At 53.3% G+C, this 17,021-nt stretch overlaps 1 protein-coding gene across 1 annotated transcript in view; it reads right to left on the bottom strand.

Annotated features, from left to right (window-relative positions):
- Window positions 1-13,447, bottom strand: part of GAS6 (growth arrest specific 6) — a 39,461-nt gene extending 26,014 nt beyond the window's left edge. The window contains exons 1-2 of the mRNA XM_063102525.1: window positions 13,369-13,447; window positions 12,969-13,135 (exon numbers count right to left, since the gene is read on the bottom strand). Of these exons, the coding sequence (XP_062958595.1) occupies window positions 12,969-13,135; window positions 13,369-13,447 (246 nt within the window). The remainder of the gene's footprint in view (window positions 1-12,968; window positions 13,136-13,368) is intronic.
- Between the last annotated feature and the right edge of the window lie 3,574 nt (window positions 13,448-17,021).

The following is a 17,021-nucleotide window of genomic DNA, read 5'->3' as shown; positions in this document are numbered from 1 at the left end:
AAGGGCAACACCCACCTGCCACACACAGGGCCCGGTGCTGCCCGTCTCCAGAGGCCCTCAGGATCTGCCCCTAAGCACATGGGTGGACCATGAACAGACAGACGGACAGTAGACGAATGAATACATGGACGGACAGATGGAAGAACTGACGGACAGACGAGTGGACGTGTGAGTGGCTGGAAGAGTGAGTGAGTGGACGAAGGCATGAATGAATGAATGAATGAACGGGGCAAGCCCGGGGTCCTGCAGTTCTCACTCAGCTGGACAAAGCACTGGATCCTCAATCTTATCCATGCCATAGACAAGCACCCTGGAGAAGAGTTAAAATCAATGCTCTCAGTTTGTCTCTTTCAATATGGAGGTGTTAATACGATGGGTCCTCAAGTTAACAAACTGCCAACACAGTTTTAAAACTTAAATCCTCATTATTACCTGACATTTACCTAACTTCCCTTGTGCTATTTACTCCAAGAGCCCCACCCTTCCAGGTGACAATTAGGCACATGCTGTTTACTGCGTGGAAGATACGACAAATGAGTCACCCAGAAGACCGGTGTGATTTGCCATCATAACTGGTAGGGGACTGCTCAGAGTGCAGCAGCCTCCTCGGGAAGCACACGCCCCATCCAGAGAGAACCACACGCCAGGCACTTGGCTGGAGCTCCTGAGGCTCAGGGGTTTCGGGGCACCGAGCTCGGCTGGGAGCCCCGACTGCTGGAGAAGGTCCAGTGTAAACAGCTGGGCTCCACCAGCAGACCCAGCTCCTCCTCGGATGCCTTCCTAACTGCATTCCTGCTCCCTTCGGCTTTACAGGAAAAACTCATGACCTAAAGTGCCTTCCAGGGAGCCCGGCCTGAGGACGGCCTGGTTGAAGTCTACTGTAAGGTTTCCAAATTGTTCTAAAACTACAGAAAAGTGTTGTAATGAACCAACCCTCAGCCACAGGGACCCTCACTCCCACACCCTCTGTCTCTGCTCCTATAATTATTCTGCCACACATAACAAGGGGAGAGTAAGACAGGAGAACAATAGGTAGTTGGTGAAATCCTTGAGAATTCCCATCTGTGGACACAACTTCAGGAAGACCTGACAGAACCCACCTGCCTCTGCCCTGTGCTGACCACCAGGACCCTGGCTTGCCCTCAGGGTCTTGTACTGCACCCCTCACAGCCACCACATGGCAAAAGTCAGGAGTAACAGGGAGCTGCCATATTCCCCACTGGGACAGGGTCAGCCTGGAGGACTGGGCTATTGACCTGGCCATGCATGGGGAATCTTCACCTGCAGGGCACAGCAGTTCTGAAATCCCAGCTCCAAAGTGACCTTGTGACCTTGGGCAAGCTTCCTGCCCCTGGAGCTAAGGTTCAGAACAGGGTGGGGTTGACCTCCCCACACCCTGCCAAGATCCAGCCCTCCAGTGAACTCCCTCCAAGGGGTCGTCTGGTGGAATTCTTCCCTGGGTCTCCTCTGCAGTCCTTGCCCACCAGTCTGCAGTTTGGTGAGGGTTTTCAGTGGTCTCTTGATTAAACGAGACCCTCTGAGGGCAGATTTACTCCCCCAAAATGGTCAAAACCCACATGAGATGATAACATCCAACACAGTATGTTGTAACAATAGGAAACATGTTTGGGCCCAAAGTTTGTTGAACTGACAGTTGTCCCCCCAAAGCTTACAAACAGGACCATGTCTAGCTCAGAAGGTTCCAGAACCTGGCAATCGCTGCCGGTGAACATTTCCTAAGCACCTTCATCTCCAAGCCTACTTTAATGCCTGGGGCACAGCAACATCTCTGCCCAGCAAGGGGTGGCACACAACGCCTCAATTACTGTTTTCTTAAAAATGTGTTTTTCCATAAAATGTGTTTCACAAAATGCTCACTCCCAGTCTGCCGTGAGAATTAGATGTGTCAGTGAATGTGTTTGCAGAATGCTCTGCAAACATTTCAACCTCAGTTGTGCATGGATGTTTTTGGTATGGACTTTTATCTGGATTCAAACAATATACAAGGAGTCCCACATTACAACCTAACACATGGTAGTTATTTTTCAAACAGGACACTAAAAACTTATTACTACCTTTACTAAATAACAGCCTAAATTCTGTTTCCCAAAATCTTTATATTACTTGACAGAGGAGGCTGAGACTCTGGCAGCACAACTTTGCTTATTAACTATTTGCGATGTTTTCGATGGGAACAGTCAACAGGGCTGACTAATCCCTGACCACCGCAAACCCGACTTCTAAGAGAAACTGGCCAGTGATGTCAACCTGAGTTTCCGTTCCTGGAGCTTTCGCTTTCTCAGAGCTTGAGGCGCCCACAGACGCAGTTTCTGTTCTCACAGCAGCCTCTCGAGAGGTCTCCACTCTGCAGACGAAGGTGGGCTTGCTCCTCTCCCTCTGCTCCTGCCCACTGACCCCCCGGGCTCTGAGCCCGAAGCCTGGCCAACGGGGCTCTGCTCATGCTCTTCTGGCACTGGCCATACAGAATCCTCTTTCCTTTTTTCCTCCAAAATTCATTACCTAACTTCTCCAAACCGCTGCCTGCTTAAGCACTCCACATAACAGAAACGCCAACTCCACTGTCACACGGCGGGTGCTTCCCAGGGCTTGCAAAGCTCCTCGGTCCCAGCCCCACCCCAAGGACCCTGGGCTGGCCTGAAGGGAGGTAAGCCCCAGGGACAACACAGGCAAGGCCACCTGCACCCAGAGACGCAACCACATGCCCCTTGTTCCTAAAGTTCACACTGAAGTGCATGCTACGTTGCAGGGGTTCCTGCTGGAACAAGACCCTGGGTGTGCTCAGCAAGCCACAGAGATGGGAGCTGGGACGTCTCTGCAGTGTGACTTCACAGCTGTGCATCCTCCACACCTCACAACAAGCACATGGGGCCTGAAACAGCAGGGCCCTCGGGGAACGGTGACGGTCACGCTGGAAAGCCAATGCTCTGGGTCCTTTCCAGAGTCCGTTTTAGGGCAAAACTTTAAACATTTTTCACGGTTGTGAATTAGCTATGCTCCCTGTCCTCCAAGTGCATGTGACCAGGCCTGGCTTTCTGGGTGCTCAGGGCCCTGGGTATGAGAGGCCATGGCTCTTGGGGATGGGGACAATTGTCCCTTGCTGAATGGCCAGCTTATTCTGAACAGCATTTGCTCCGTGTGTTTGCTGCAGCTTGTACCTGTCCCAGCAGCATCTCCCTGCACGTCTCACCTGCCCCAGCGAAGCCACAGTTCCCTCAGCTGACTGGCGGCGGCTCTGGCTGATAAAAACTGCTCTGCCCAGCACTGGCTCCCTGGCTGTTCACGTGTTCGCCCCTGCACTCAGCAAACATGGTAACCCACCCCTATGGGCTAGCACTGAGCTGGACCCACAGAGATGAGGCCACAACCCACCCTGAATCTGCCCGCAGACCGGCTGAGCTGCAGGTGACTGTGCCCAGGAAGTGGAGGGAGGGCTGTTTCCCCGGCCAGATATCCAGATAAAAGGCGAGGGCAGGGATGGCATGTTAGGAAGAAACTCCAACAGCAGCTATTTACAGCATCTGCTCTAGGTGCAAGGATATTCACTAAGAAATTAGTCTCATAAAATACATTTGCTCTCAAGTGCAGCTGCCTTCTGTGCCCCAATCCTCCTCCGTCCTTAGTAACAGCTGCAGGACACACATTAACAGACAACACTTTCCAGCTTCCCCTGCAGCTAAGGCGGCCGGTGACTAAAACCCGGCCCATGAGATACAAGCACAATGAGAAACTGCCCAGAGCTGACTGGAGCTGGCTGGCCTGTGACCCTCTGCGCTGCCTACTGAAATGCAGACGGGATGGCTGCTGCTCCAGCATCTTCTACTGCGTGACGAGGCCTTGGAGGTGCAGACCACACACCAGCGTAGCAGAACATGAAGAGGTGGCGCAAGTCCCTGGCCACCGCCAAGCAGCCCGCTGCTCGCCTTCTGCATAAATGAACTTCTACCTCATCTAAACTACCATTGTTCGCAAATTTTCAAATATATGCAGCTAAAATTATAAATTTAAGGAAAGTCGAGGCTTCACAAGTTGATGAGGATGTTTTGGGACATATTCCCTGGAAAACCTTCGATAAACAAGGGTTTAGGCCAGTGGGCGATGGGAGAGGAACTCTGAGGGTTAGAGAGGCTCAGGGGACCACGGGAGAAGCAATCAAACAGTTTTTGCAAAAATGTGTCCATTTATGGTAAGAAGAATGTTGGTTTTTAATAAATCATTATTGTTTGGGAAAAATAATGTCCTGCCTCTCCCAAAATTCTTAATTCAATTTTTTTGTCCCCCAAATTTTGAGCCTAATTGCATTTACAATCCAGATTTCATAAAGCAAAAGAGAATAAAATTGACCTTATACTTTACAGTTGCACTTATCAAGATTAACTTCTATTCTTACAGTGTAACTCTGGTCTCTGTTTAAGCGTATTTACTTTACATGGCCTTTTTGTGGATTGATCCTGCACTCACCTGGCACATCATTTGCTGATATGAACAGCTACGTTCAGCAAACTCCTTTGTTCTCAAGGCTAAAAGCAGCACCATCAGCTACCAGAGTACACAGCCAGTGCCAGTCACAGATAGGAGGAGAAAAAAGATGTCAAGAAATAATTACACCTTCACCAGACACCCTACTCAGCAGTGCGCCCTGCCTTCTTACTGGAGAAGCAAAACTTCATTAAAACAAGGGTGTAATTTATTGAGGGATCCCCAAATGCCAGGCCCCACGAGGAGCTGCACATACCCCCTGTGGTGGGCAGAGTCACTGCCCTGAGATGCCCGCAGTCTTCCCCCTGGAACCCGTCGCGTGCTACATGTGGCACGTGGCAGAGGGGATTAGGGCTGTTGGTCAGCTGACAAGGAGACGGGGTGGCCCTGGGTTGTCTGGGTGGGCCCAGTGTGATCACAGGTCCTCAGATGTGGAACAGGGAGGTGGAAGAGAAACCCAGTGACGGCCCCACGCAGAGAACGTGGCCTGACCTTGCTGGCTTTGAGGGCCTCGAGCTGAGGGACACAAGCGCCTCTAGAAGCCACAACAGGCCAGGAACGGAGTCTCCCCAGACCTCCCGGAAGGGACACAGCCCTGCTGACTACAGATAAGATGCACTTCAGATTTCTGACCTCCAGAGCTGTAAGATATATTTGTGGTGTTTTAAGCTGTTGGGTCTGTGGCAATCACACTCTCCTCACAGAGGCCACGTGAGACAGACGTCAGTGTCTCCCATAGGCATCGTGGCACTGGATGGGATAGCTGAGTCACTTCCCACAGCCGCACAGGGGCAAGGCAGAGACTCACACCCTGCCCGTGTCTGCACCACCCAGAAACAAAGAGCACACTCCCGGCAGTCCCAGGAGGAGCACGTGTGAGCTGAGACACAGCGAAGCAGCAGGAAGGAGCTGCCTTATCTTTCAGGTGCCGGGAGAGACCCGATTCCTCCCTCGGCCCCACGAGAGGCCTGGGCTGCTCCACACTGCAGGGCAGCAGCCATGCTTGGCCGTTTGGCAGCAACAATGAGGACAGAGAGAATCCTGCCAGAAAGTCCTGCAGCCATCAGACGGAAGCGATAAAGATGAGATGCCCCAAGGAGAAGGTCTTGGGACGCAGCCACCGGTTCTGCATGGTGCTGGGGGAAGCAGTCGATGAGAAATGCAGGGAAAGGGGAAGGAGGCAGCCCCGCCAGCACCGCCTGGCTCCCGCTGGCCTCACCGAGTGGGGAGCAGACCTGTGTCCACAGGGGGCAAAGGGGTGACGTGCCCCACCACAGATGCCAGGTGGCACGTCTCTCTACGTTTTTCTGGGAAAAGCAAAATAACACATGTTCCAATCATACAAAACACGGCTGCACAGACACTTCCTTTGGCCCCAAGTCCACCCTTGGGAGGGTGTCAGGCACTTCAACATAACATGTTAACTTGGAGTTTGGGGGCATGAGTTTCCAGACCTCCAAATAAGAGCTAATTTGGACATGTCCTTAAATAAATTCCTGGACCCCAGTTCACAAGAGCATAGCATGAGGTGATGCCAAAGACTCCCAGCCACAACATTCTGTGATCCCATGACAAACACTACTGCAAAATTCTTGTCTGTTCCTGGCTTATAAAAGGGAGGCTTGCGTGCCTCCTGAGTCCAAGGAGAGCTCCCAACGTGAGCTGTAACCGTGATGCTCTGTGGGATCTTAAGGGCTCATGCCCTCAGCAGGGCCAGTTCATCAGAGAGTTCAATGGCTTCACTCAGAGCCTCAACCTGCCGGGTCCTGGCTGGGCAGGCAGCACCCTGGGCTTTCAGTGTGTCACTGCCTCTCACGTGCTGCAAGCATGCACCCTGCTGCTCCTTGGACCATGCCCTGCCTACTGGCTTAATGAAGATGACCAAAGGAAAGGAGATGCCATGACAACGAACTGCAGTCACCATTGACGGCAAGTCTGCGGGAAAGCTACAGGAGGTCCCTGATGGTGCCTGAGCCACAGACCTTTTCCCCCAGCATTATCCATCTGGGCCTGTCTGCAGCCAGAAGATGGGACCATGGCCCGAAAGCCACCGATGACTCTACATGGACACGTTTCCTTAGTGCACTGGCTGCTGTTGCAGTTGTGGGGCTGGACAGGCATGGGGTTTCCTTCTGGCCTCATTGAGTGGCAACCCTCAAGTTCAAAGGCAAACCCACCACTTGCCAAGCGCAACCACCTGGATGCAGCACAAAGCTCCCTGCAGCAGGCTCACTGGACTCACACCAAGCATCACACTGGGCGCATGGAGCCCCCATGGAACCCGCCTGGAGCTTGACACCCCCACCCCAAGGCTGCCACGATGTGGTGCAGATCCAGCACACATGCGCGGATCTGCGGTGCACAGATGCGCACGCTGAGGCACGACATCGGCTGGGGTGCGTCGATCCTTGCTCTCTCCCCCACTCTGGCCCGCAATGGCGTTAGCGACTAAGTGTGGACACTACCTCTGCAGTGCCTGGGACAAGCCTCAGTTTCCACATCTGTGAAGGAGCAATGACAGTGGCTGTCATGCAGAACTGTCACAAGGATGAAACAACTTCACAGGTGTAAATGCTCAGAACTCAGAGCTGTAGGGGACTACCGTATACCCTTCCCGATCGCAAGTTGTCACTTCACACTGATGTGCCCAGACTCGGTTCCAGGGCCATGGGGGGCCGTGCTCTCCACAGCGCAGCTTATCACCTTCAGATGCTATTCAATTGTCAGCTTTGAAATAAATGTAAGCCACCTGCCTATAAAGGGTACGTACGTGTGTGTCTGTGTCTGGCTACAAACACCGTCATGTCACTGCCCAGGAGTGTGAAGAGGGAAATACATGGTTTCTTTCACTGGGAAATGGAAATGTCCCAGGTACACAAGAAGGCCACAGGGCTGTGCTCTTGGCTGCCTCCACCCAGGTGGGAGCAAGGTCTGTCTGCCCAGCCTCGGCTTCTCTGCGCTCAGTCGACTTAGCAATTCTAAGAAGAAACGACGTCGATGCAGTGAGGCCCGTGCTGCTGGCGGGCAGTCCTGGGCCGGGGCGGGACGGTCCCGTATGTGCTCCATGGAGCCTAAAGCTCCGAGCAGAGGTCCTCACAAAACGCTCTAGACGGCAGGTTTCACTTTATTACATATTTTATTACCATGGACACTAACACTGGAAGGAAACAAATTTCACCTATAATTTGAAAGAAAAAAGTCTGAGAAAATAAGTATGACATTAATGAGGGCCAAATGCACATGACTGTCTCTTTTGAACATCGTACTTTTAACCAGTCACAGCAGACTGTGCTGTCAGGAGGGAAGAGCTAACATTCTCAACTTACTCCAATTCCAGCTCCTCTCTACAAACTGCTGTATTTTAAAACTTTTTAAATGAACTTTTGCTACATCAGGTCAAAATTTACAAGGCCTAAGCAGCAGGTTTATAAAGAAATCAAGGGAATATAATAACCCTGAAAAGTACAGAGGAGTCTCAACATCGAGTACTAAACCTCAGACAGCAGACGCTGTGCATTAACAGAACAGTTCCAGGTCCAACCTCAGGAGAACACGAGGACAGCCAAGTGTTCGGAAGCGCAGACGCCTGCGGCTGATGGCTCTGGGCCAACCAGAACCTGCGAAGAGCAGGGCAGGCTGCCCCGAGCAATCTTAAAGAAACAAAGCACATTGAAAGGGCGTTTTGTTTCTAAATAACAAAGGGAGTCGTTCAGCATCTCTCAAGACATCTTCTATTAGCTTTCCACAGATGCTGGGCTCCCTGGCTGGGGCACTGTACATTTGCAGGGCCTGGTGCCTCATTAGACTGAGGAGACGGGAACAAATGGACGTGCTGTAGGCACCACGAGAGAGCTGGGGAGCCTGGCAGGCTGGTCTACCCCTCAAACCCCCCAGACCCAGGAGGCCTGGCCCTTGCCTCGCAGCCCGCCCCTCTGAGGCCTCCGAGCCCATGCCCAGGCAGCTCTGGGCAGGGGACAACCGCTTAGGAACAACGCCGGGGTCCTCAACTGCAATGATTGTGTGCTCAAGGCCCCCAGTGGCAAAAGCTCTTCGAGAGGACACCCAGGAGGAAGGGCATGGCTGCAGGATCTCAGCCCCTGGGGAAGGTGCTCTAGGAGTGGAGAAACCCCAGAGAGGGGTCAGGGGGCTGGGTCTGCAGAAAAAACCTTGAGGAGTTTGTCTCACTTCTCAGTGACCTGATGCAACCCCAAAGTCGTAGAAAAAGTGTGAGTGTGTGCACATGGATACATGTGTCTCTGTGTGTGTATGTGCATTCTGTGCATGTCTGTGTGCACGTGCATGTGCTCTGTGTGTACACCTGTCTCTGTGTATATGCACCTGTGTATGCATGTGTGTTGTCTGTGTGTCTACAAGTGTATGTGTCTCTATGCATGTGTTCTGTGTCTGTGTGTCTGTGTGCACGTGTGTGTTGTGTCTGTTAGTGTGTATGTACACATGCATATATGTGTCTCTGTCTGTGTGCATCTGTGTATTCTATGTGTCTGTGTGCACATATTTATGTTCTCTATGTGTTTACCTGTAAATGTGTCTCTGTGAATGCAAACGTGTATCTGTGCACACGTGTATGTGTGTGTCTGTGGATGTGTGTATGAGTGCATGGTGTCTGTTGGGGGCCACTGTAAAGACAGGGTGGGGTGCCTCCAGGCACCCCATAATGAAGAGGGAGTTCTCTGAGGGTCCCTCCCCTCCTCCTGCTGGGATCCTCCCTTGGGGGGCTTGCAACTCCTTGGGGGTGCCCTCCCACAGTCTCAAGAGAAAGGTCCTTGGAGCACAGACAGGGTTCAAGGCAAGGCCACAGGACGTGGGCCTTTGAAACCGACTACACCCAAAATTCTACCTAGAGAACTCACCACCAGCACGGGTGGGGCCCCACCCCTGGGAGAGCTGGGGGAGGCGAGAGTGGAGGGGATAGTGGAGAGATGGAGAGAGAAGAGAGAGAGACAGAGAGAGACAGGGAGACACAGAGACAGAGACAGAGGAGGACAAGGGGACCACGGAGTTGGGACACAAGCGGCGTTGTCTCCGCACAGGCCAGGCCCTCGGAGGATACCCCTGGCCCCACTGTGAAAGCTGCACTTGTATCTCAAATAGAACAAGGTGGTGGGATCAGGAACCTCTGCCTGGGTTTTCTTCCCACCTACAGGCCGGCATCGAAGGGCACGGGCGGGCACCCAACCTGTCTGCCAGCAGGTCTAGGCTGGGGTAAGTCTTGTCTAGAATCCTTTCCGGAAGCAAAGGGTGATTACTGAGATCCTATCAGGCTCTGGAGCCCGCCGGCCTTAAAGGACTTAGGAGAAAGGCGACTAGTGCAGAGACCTGGGCTGGGCCTGGGGAGCCTCAGCAGAGACTGGGGGGGAACTGCCCAGGAACCCAGCCAAGGAAAGGCAGAATGCCAGGAAGGGGGAATGACGACAGACAAGGAAACGGAGATAAGCAGCAAGCAGACAGGCTCTGGGAGGGAGGGGCCCTGCCATTAACAGCAGCCGCATAGCCACCCCCAGCAGGGGACCGCCTGGCCAGGAATGCAGGTGGGAGGGGCCATAGCAAAGGGGGGCCCTTCCAGCAGAACCTGGCTCCAGGCCACAGGCGCGTGGCAACAGTGGTGGTGTGGGCACCTACCAGCTGGGAGCAGGAGGGCTCTGAAGGAAGACATCCCAATCTGGGGAGGATTGAGCAGAAAGAGCTGAGGGCACATCCGGCACATGCCCCGACAAAAATTCACTGTGGACCAAGCAGCTCCCCGACCTCGCCCAGGCCCATCCGTGCACCTCCCTGGAAAACCCGGTTCTAGCAACGAGCCCTCAGCCTCGATGTCTGATCAAGTTCCTCACCCCCTTCCCCAGGTGGCCTGGTCACCCTGGCCTGTCTTCTGCAAGAATCCTGGTAGGTGGCTTTAGCCAGCATCCCCCTCACCCCGCTGTTCCCTCTTAGTAATTTTCCATCCTCAGGCCCCCACCCTGCTGCTTGGCTACGAATTCCCACTTGTCTACACTGTATTCAGAGTTGAGCCCAGCCTCTCCCCACTGCGAGACCCCGTTGCTGTGGTCCCCATACCTACAGCGATGGTCCTGAATAAAGTCTTCCCTACTGTGCTTTAACAAGTCTCACTCAACAGTTTTTTCTTGAACACCTGGCACACAGTGAGCACTCAACCACAGACCTCTGAGTCCCCAGAGAGCTGGTGGCAGCTGCCCAAGTCTACCTGGTGTGGGGGAAGGACCATGGGGGGCAATGTTGCCTCCCCTGCCAGTGGGGGAAGAAGCCGGGGCTGGGCAGGTGCATGTCGACTACAGCTGGGCAAGACACCCCACAGACAGGACAGGCTGTTGACCTAGATCGGCAGATGGCAGGGAAGGGGGCAGGTGGGACCAGTCCCCGAAGGGGGCCCTGTCCTTCAGATGGCAGGGTCAGGTCCTGGTGGCTCCATCAACCTCATTTCACAAATTGTAAAAGGGGTTGTACTTCAAAGGCAAGGATGACCTGAACTAATACTTCTCAGGGAGAAAGCCCTGGAGCAGAGGAAGTCACTGATCATCTCACAGAACTTCCCAAAAGTGGTTTTCTCAGGTGCACCAGCGGCAAGTTGCGTCGGAGGATCCCCAAGGCGTGGAGGAGGACACTGTGGACACAAGGACCACAAGGGGTGGACGCCTGATCTGCCAGTGCAGAGCTGGGACCTGGCCAGCAGCCAAACCCAACCCCAACCCCGACCCCGACCCTGACCGCGGCTCTTCCCAGCATCCCACACTGTCTCTCAAGGCAAGAGATGAGGAAAACAAGCCCACAGCCAAATCCATGAAACAGAAAAGCTCTGGGAAGAGGCGAGGCAGCGGTTAAGGCCGGGCACCTGCCATTCCACCCCCTGAGAGGGGACATGTGGAGCAGGTGGTCCAATGGGAAGCTGACACGTAAAGGAAACAAGGTAATCATTATTATTCGGGAATGTGGTTGGGAAGGAGGATGGAATTCTGGGAGATTACAGGTGGCTTTGGCATGAAAAGGAGTCCAGACTGTGAGGGAGACGAGCGGGCAGGGCCTTCCCCAGCATCGGAGCAGCTTGGTGTGCATAGGGCGGCAGGAGGGGCCACACCAGAGGGGTGCAGAGGCCCCCAGAAAACAACAGGGAGGATGTGGTTGTATTAAAGTGAGAGGTTGTGAGTACTCTTCCCTTTTTCTTGTCTTCATTTCACACCTTTGTAAACAGTTGTAATTAAAACATAAAAGCATCAAGGTCAGAGGGCACAGGCCCTGGGAGGGGCAGACTGCATGTACATGTTCTGATCGGCACAAGCTCTGGCCTTGAGGGCAGCAAGGAAGGCCAGCTTGGGGTGTCTCTGTCCCAGCAAGTGGGAGCTGCAGCAGGATGGGGTCTTACGGGGGGCTTGTCACCAACTCTTATCACCAGCAGCCACAGCCCACAAGCTGCACACACAGAATGTTCCAGGTTGCATCAGCCACACAATCCCATAGCCAGGCAGTGACTCTGCGTGACCAGGGCCCTCTAGTCCTGCCTCTGGGACCTGGAGAGACCCTCTACTGGAAGCTGCAGCCACACACAAACCTCAATTACAGCAGTGATTAGCTGTGCAGAGAGAGCTGCCCAGCAGCAGTGCAACAGTTTTAAAGCTTGTTTCAGAAAGGCAGATCTAAAAGGGAGTGTCAAGATAAAGGCCTACATGGGTCATACAGAACCACTCTTTTATCGAATGTGACATTTATTTCATCCCAGAAGAATTTCCTAAAAGAAAAATTCCAGAACTAAAAACTTTCCTGTGAAATCACTGACTTTGCAGCATAAGGTCCACACCACTGCTCCTAATTTCCAAGACACTTGCTCCCACAATGCATGTTCTTAAATATCACCTCCAGGCCTGCCCTGTCGCCTAGGGCTGCACAGCTCTGCCGGACGCTCCCATTCACACTTGGGCTGCTGTCTGCAGTTGGCTGCCCATCCCGCCCTACATCCTCCAAGGACATTATTAATAGAAATACGTCCTAGGCCTGCACAGCCAGGCTCCCGAAATCACCAGCTGCTTCTAAAAGAGCACCGTGCAGAATGGCACCGGCAGACGGGTGCTGGGCCCTGCACTAGCCTCCCCCGACCCCCCATACACACTTCCACCCTGTTTCATCTCCGGGGAGGCATCTCACATCGAACACTTCCTTAAAGCGTTGCCTTCAGGGACTCGCAGCGGAGCCTCAGCCTGACCCCTCCCCTCAAAAACCTGCCTCCACCCCCAGCCCCGCGAAGTGGTTGGCCCGGGTCTCCTGTGACTCTGACTGCGACAGTCTCTGTGTTTAAGAGTGTTGGGGTGAGACTAGCGGCGCGGTCCCCTCAGGAGGGAAGGAGGCCTGGGGTGCAGGAGGAAGCCGGGTCTCCACCGGTGCGCGCAGGGGTCCTGGCTCCCCAGCCGTTCCGCAGTCCCGTCGCGCCCGCCCCGCGCGCTCACCGTCTCGGGGTCGTTCTCGAACACCTCCCGGGCCTCCTCCTTGCTGCACAGCTCCTCGACGCATTCCCTCTCCAGGTGGCCCTGCTTGGCCTCCTCGAAGACCTGGTAGGCGCGGCGCTGCCGGGGCCGCAGGAACTGCGCCGCCTCCCGCGCCCGCAGCAGCACAGCTGCCGGAGAGATCGAGGACGCGCCGTCAGCCCGCGCCCACCGCCCGGACCCGCGCCCACCGCCCGGCGCCCAGCCCTCCGCTCCGCGCCCACCGCCCCGTGCCCGGCGCCCGGACCCGCGCCCAGCCCTCCACCCCGCGCCCACCGCCCAGCCCTCCGCCCCGCGCCCACCGCCCAGCCCTCCGCCCCGCGCCCCGGGTGGCGGGTCCTTCCTGGGCCCGCGCGGCACTCACTGTGCGCGGACTCCGAGGCCAGCAGCAGCAGCAGCAGCGCGGCGCCCAGGGCGGCGGCGGGCCCGGGAGGCGGCGGCATGGCGAGGCCGGGGCCGGAGGCGCGGGCGGGCGGGCGGTGGGGCGCGCGGTCAGAATGCCCGGGAGGTCGAGGCGAGCCGCGGGCGCCGCGGGGCGGTGGCTCCGGTCATCCCGTCCTGGCGGCCCTGAAGGTCACATCCCGGCGGCGGTGGCGGCGGAGACGGAGACACCTCGGGCGCTCGCGGCCGGTCTGGGCGGAGGCGGCGCCACCGCGATCTGGAGGCGGCCGGGGGCGGGGCGGGGAGGGGCGGGGCCGGGCCGGGCTTCTCCGGAGCGACCCCGGCGGCTCGGCTGGACTCGGCTCAGCTGGGCTGGGCTGGGCTGGGCTCGGCTGGGCTGGGCTGGGTTCGGCTGGGCTGGGCTGGGCTCGGCTGTGCTCGGCTGGGCTGGGTTCGGCTCGGCTGGGTTGGGCTGGGTTGGGCTGGGCTCGGCTGGGCTCGGTTCGGCTCGGTTCGGCTGGGCTGGGCTGGGCTGGGCTCGCTTCAGCTGGGCTCGCTTCAGCTGGGCTCGCTTCAGCTGGGCTGAGCTGGGTTCGGCTCGGCTCGGCGCGGCTGGGCTCGGCTGGGCTCGGCTGGGCTCGGTTAGACTCGCTACCCTAGAAAAGGAGTTTCTCCCCAACTCCTGGTGGGGTGTCTACTTAGGATGTGGTGAAGGAAAAGAAGAAACGATACACGGTGCAGCTTGGCCAGGTGCAGTTAGACAGTTTTCCAGGTACCACGAGAGGATCTAAACCTCTTCCAACCCCTTCCACACCCCACAGCCCCAAGTCAGCCACATCCTTTTCGGATCTTTTATTCTTGTGTCAAGACTTAAAGCCCACCAAAGAAAAGATAAAGTGAGGTCAACTCAACCCCTCTGGGTTCCGGGAGTGACATTAAATTATTTCCTTTTGTAATCTCTGTTTTCCATAAAGGTGACACTCAGAACCCTGAGGTTTCCCAGAAGGTACTTAAGCTGAAAGCAACATGTGCTTGTTCTCAGAGACCAAGACTTTGTCTCTGGTCGGAATATTTTGCAAAGTCACAGGCAAAACACAAACAAACACAACCAGAACATAGCAGGCCACTCAAGGGGGACCCGACACAGGCAGCGAGCCCGGCGTCCCTGGTATCCCCACGGAGAGGAGGGACCTGGAAACCACTGTCTAGAGAATCCTGCTCTGGAAATCCCCACACCCCAAAATGATAATAAAAAGGGGCAGTGAGTCACCCCCACCCCAAATGGATGATGATTTTGCTCTGCGGGTTCAACACTGAGATTCCCACGATGCGGTTTCTCCTGGCCTGCTGCACTCCAGAGAATGGAATGTCACTGCTGGTAGACTTCTTTAAGGTCATTGGTTTGAAGGTGGGGTTGACAAGCATGAATATGTTAATTTCGGGGGAATGAATGTCCATGGGAACAAGCTTCAAAGAGAAAGTGGAATAGATGAGTCACCTGCACCTGTGTCTGAGCTAGAATTACAAGGCACTCCCCTGTCAGGTAATGACCCACACATGAAGTGATGACAGCACCGTGCCCTGGATCTGCCAAGGCTGCCTCAACCCTGCAAACACCATGGCCCTTGGAAAGAGTATTTACTACATTAATTTTCCTGCTTGTGCTTAAGGGGAAGCACTGGTTTCCAGAATCTAGGTGGGGTGGTAAATACTGTGGTCGGTATTTACAAGGCTCTTTAATTGAGGAGTCGATCCACCGGATAATTAATCCATGGAGGACCCACTGTGCTAGACAGTGCTCTAAACTAGCTCATGAAGAGACTTCAGAGAGTGTGTAAACTCCTAGAAATTGTTTGCAATTATTTTCTGCACATTTGTTTGGTTTTGGAGTTCATGCAACTCTCAGAGTTATTTGATCCACATAAGAGTGAGCATCTCTGGCCTCTGCGTGTTTTTCTGGCATAATCTGCACCTGGGTGTGTGCCAGCTGCTTCAGGTGACTGGGTATCAGCATGGCCCCAATTGGATGGAGACTTTCAGGTACCCCTGACCTCTTTTTAGCCTTAACCTCACTCCTCTTCCCGCATATCCCCAATCCACTCTTTCTACTGAATTAGTATCCTAGTAATAGCAATGCCTCCTCTTAAGCAAAGACTTGGTTAATAAAACGCACTCACACGCACTTGCTTATTTCGACTTTGATAAGCAGGGAACGCACAATGCAAATATGGGAGCAATGGAGGATGTCTGACCCAAGATAACCGCACAATATTCAACCTAGTTACCAGTGCAGAGACTTTTCTCTAAGGAAGAAATGAAAAATGGATAAGAAAGCATTTGGATAATGTGTCCCCAAAATGGAAAGTATTGTCAGGCAGTATATTCCACACCCTGAAATAGCAATGGTGAAGCAGACGGCAGGAGTTTAGACCCACAGCAATAAACTCTTTATATGAATGGTTAACCGGTCTGTGGTCATGCGACGGAAAGCTGGTAGCGCCTCTTTCCAGGGATAAACTGCAATGAAAGAGTGGAGTCGGGAGGAGTGAGAGTATAGGAAATGAGGTATCTGTCATCACCACTTGTGAGTGATGTTCTAAGGTAATAAGACCGCTCACTCGTTTATTCATCCAGTAAATGTGCGTTGAGTACATGCAATTTTGTCTTAAGAGACACTGTGCTGGGTGTTGACCAAACCAATCCTACAATCATAGTTGATTCTTGTTTGCTTGTGTTCTAAACAACTTTAGAGAGGTATAATGAAAATACAGTAAATTGCACTTATAAGGTAGATTTAGACACATCTGTGAAGTATGTATACACCTGTGACGACGTCGTCACAATCAAGTTAAGGAATACACCCATCACCCCAAAAATTTTCCTTATACCTTTTGATAGTTCTTCCCTCACAAATGTCCATGTCCTACCCCACATCCCTTTTCCTAGACAGAACCACTTATCAGCTTTCTGCCACTATAGATTAGTTTGCATTTTCTAGAACTTCATATGAAACTAATCATATGGTATGTACACTTTTTTATCTGCCTTTTTTCAATTGGCATTTATTTTCACAATCATCTCCGTTGTTGCATGTATCAATAATTTATTCCTTTCTGTTGCTCAATAGTATCCCATTGCATAGATATGCCACGATTTGTTTATCTTTCACCTGTTGATGGACATTTGACTTATTTCCAGTTTTTTTACTATTACAAATAAAGCTGCTATGAACATTTGTGTTTAAGTGATCGTGTGCACATACGCTTTCATTTCTCTTGGGGAAATATCTAAAAGTAGAATAACTGGATAATATGGTAGGTATTTGTCTAACTTTTTAAGAATCTGCCAGACTGTTTTCTAAAGTCATTGGACCATGTATTTCCACCAGCAATGTCTGAGAGTTCCAGTTGCTCCACGTCCCCACAATTAAAAAGCTGTGGTCAGTCTTTTTAATTTCAGCCATTCTAGTAGATATACAGTGGTATCTCATTGTAGTTTTAATGTGTATTTTCCTAATAACTAATGATGTTGAGCAAATTTTAATGTGCCTATTGTCATCCAAATATCTTCTTTGATGGAGTGTCTGTTTACATTTGGTTTTCTTTTATTCTTTACTTGGAATGTTTGTTTTTCCAA

Source organism: Cynocephalus volans, chromosome 7 (genome assembly GCF_027409185.1).
Source record: "Cynocephalus volans isolate mCynVol1 chromosome 7, mCynVol1.pri, whole genome shotgun sequence".
NCBI classification, from domain to species: domain Eukaryota; kingdom Metazoa; phylum Chordata; class Mammalia; order Dermoptera; family Cynocephalidae; genus Cynocephalus; species Cynocephalus volans.
Note: the sequence above shows the minus strand (reverse complement) of the source record. Positions and strands in the feature narration are given on the sequence as shown.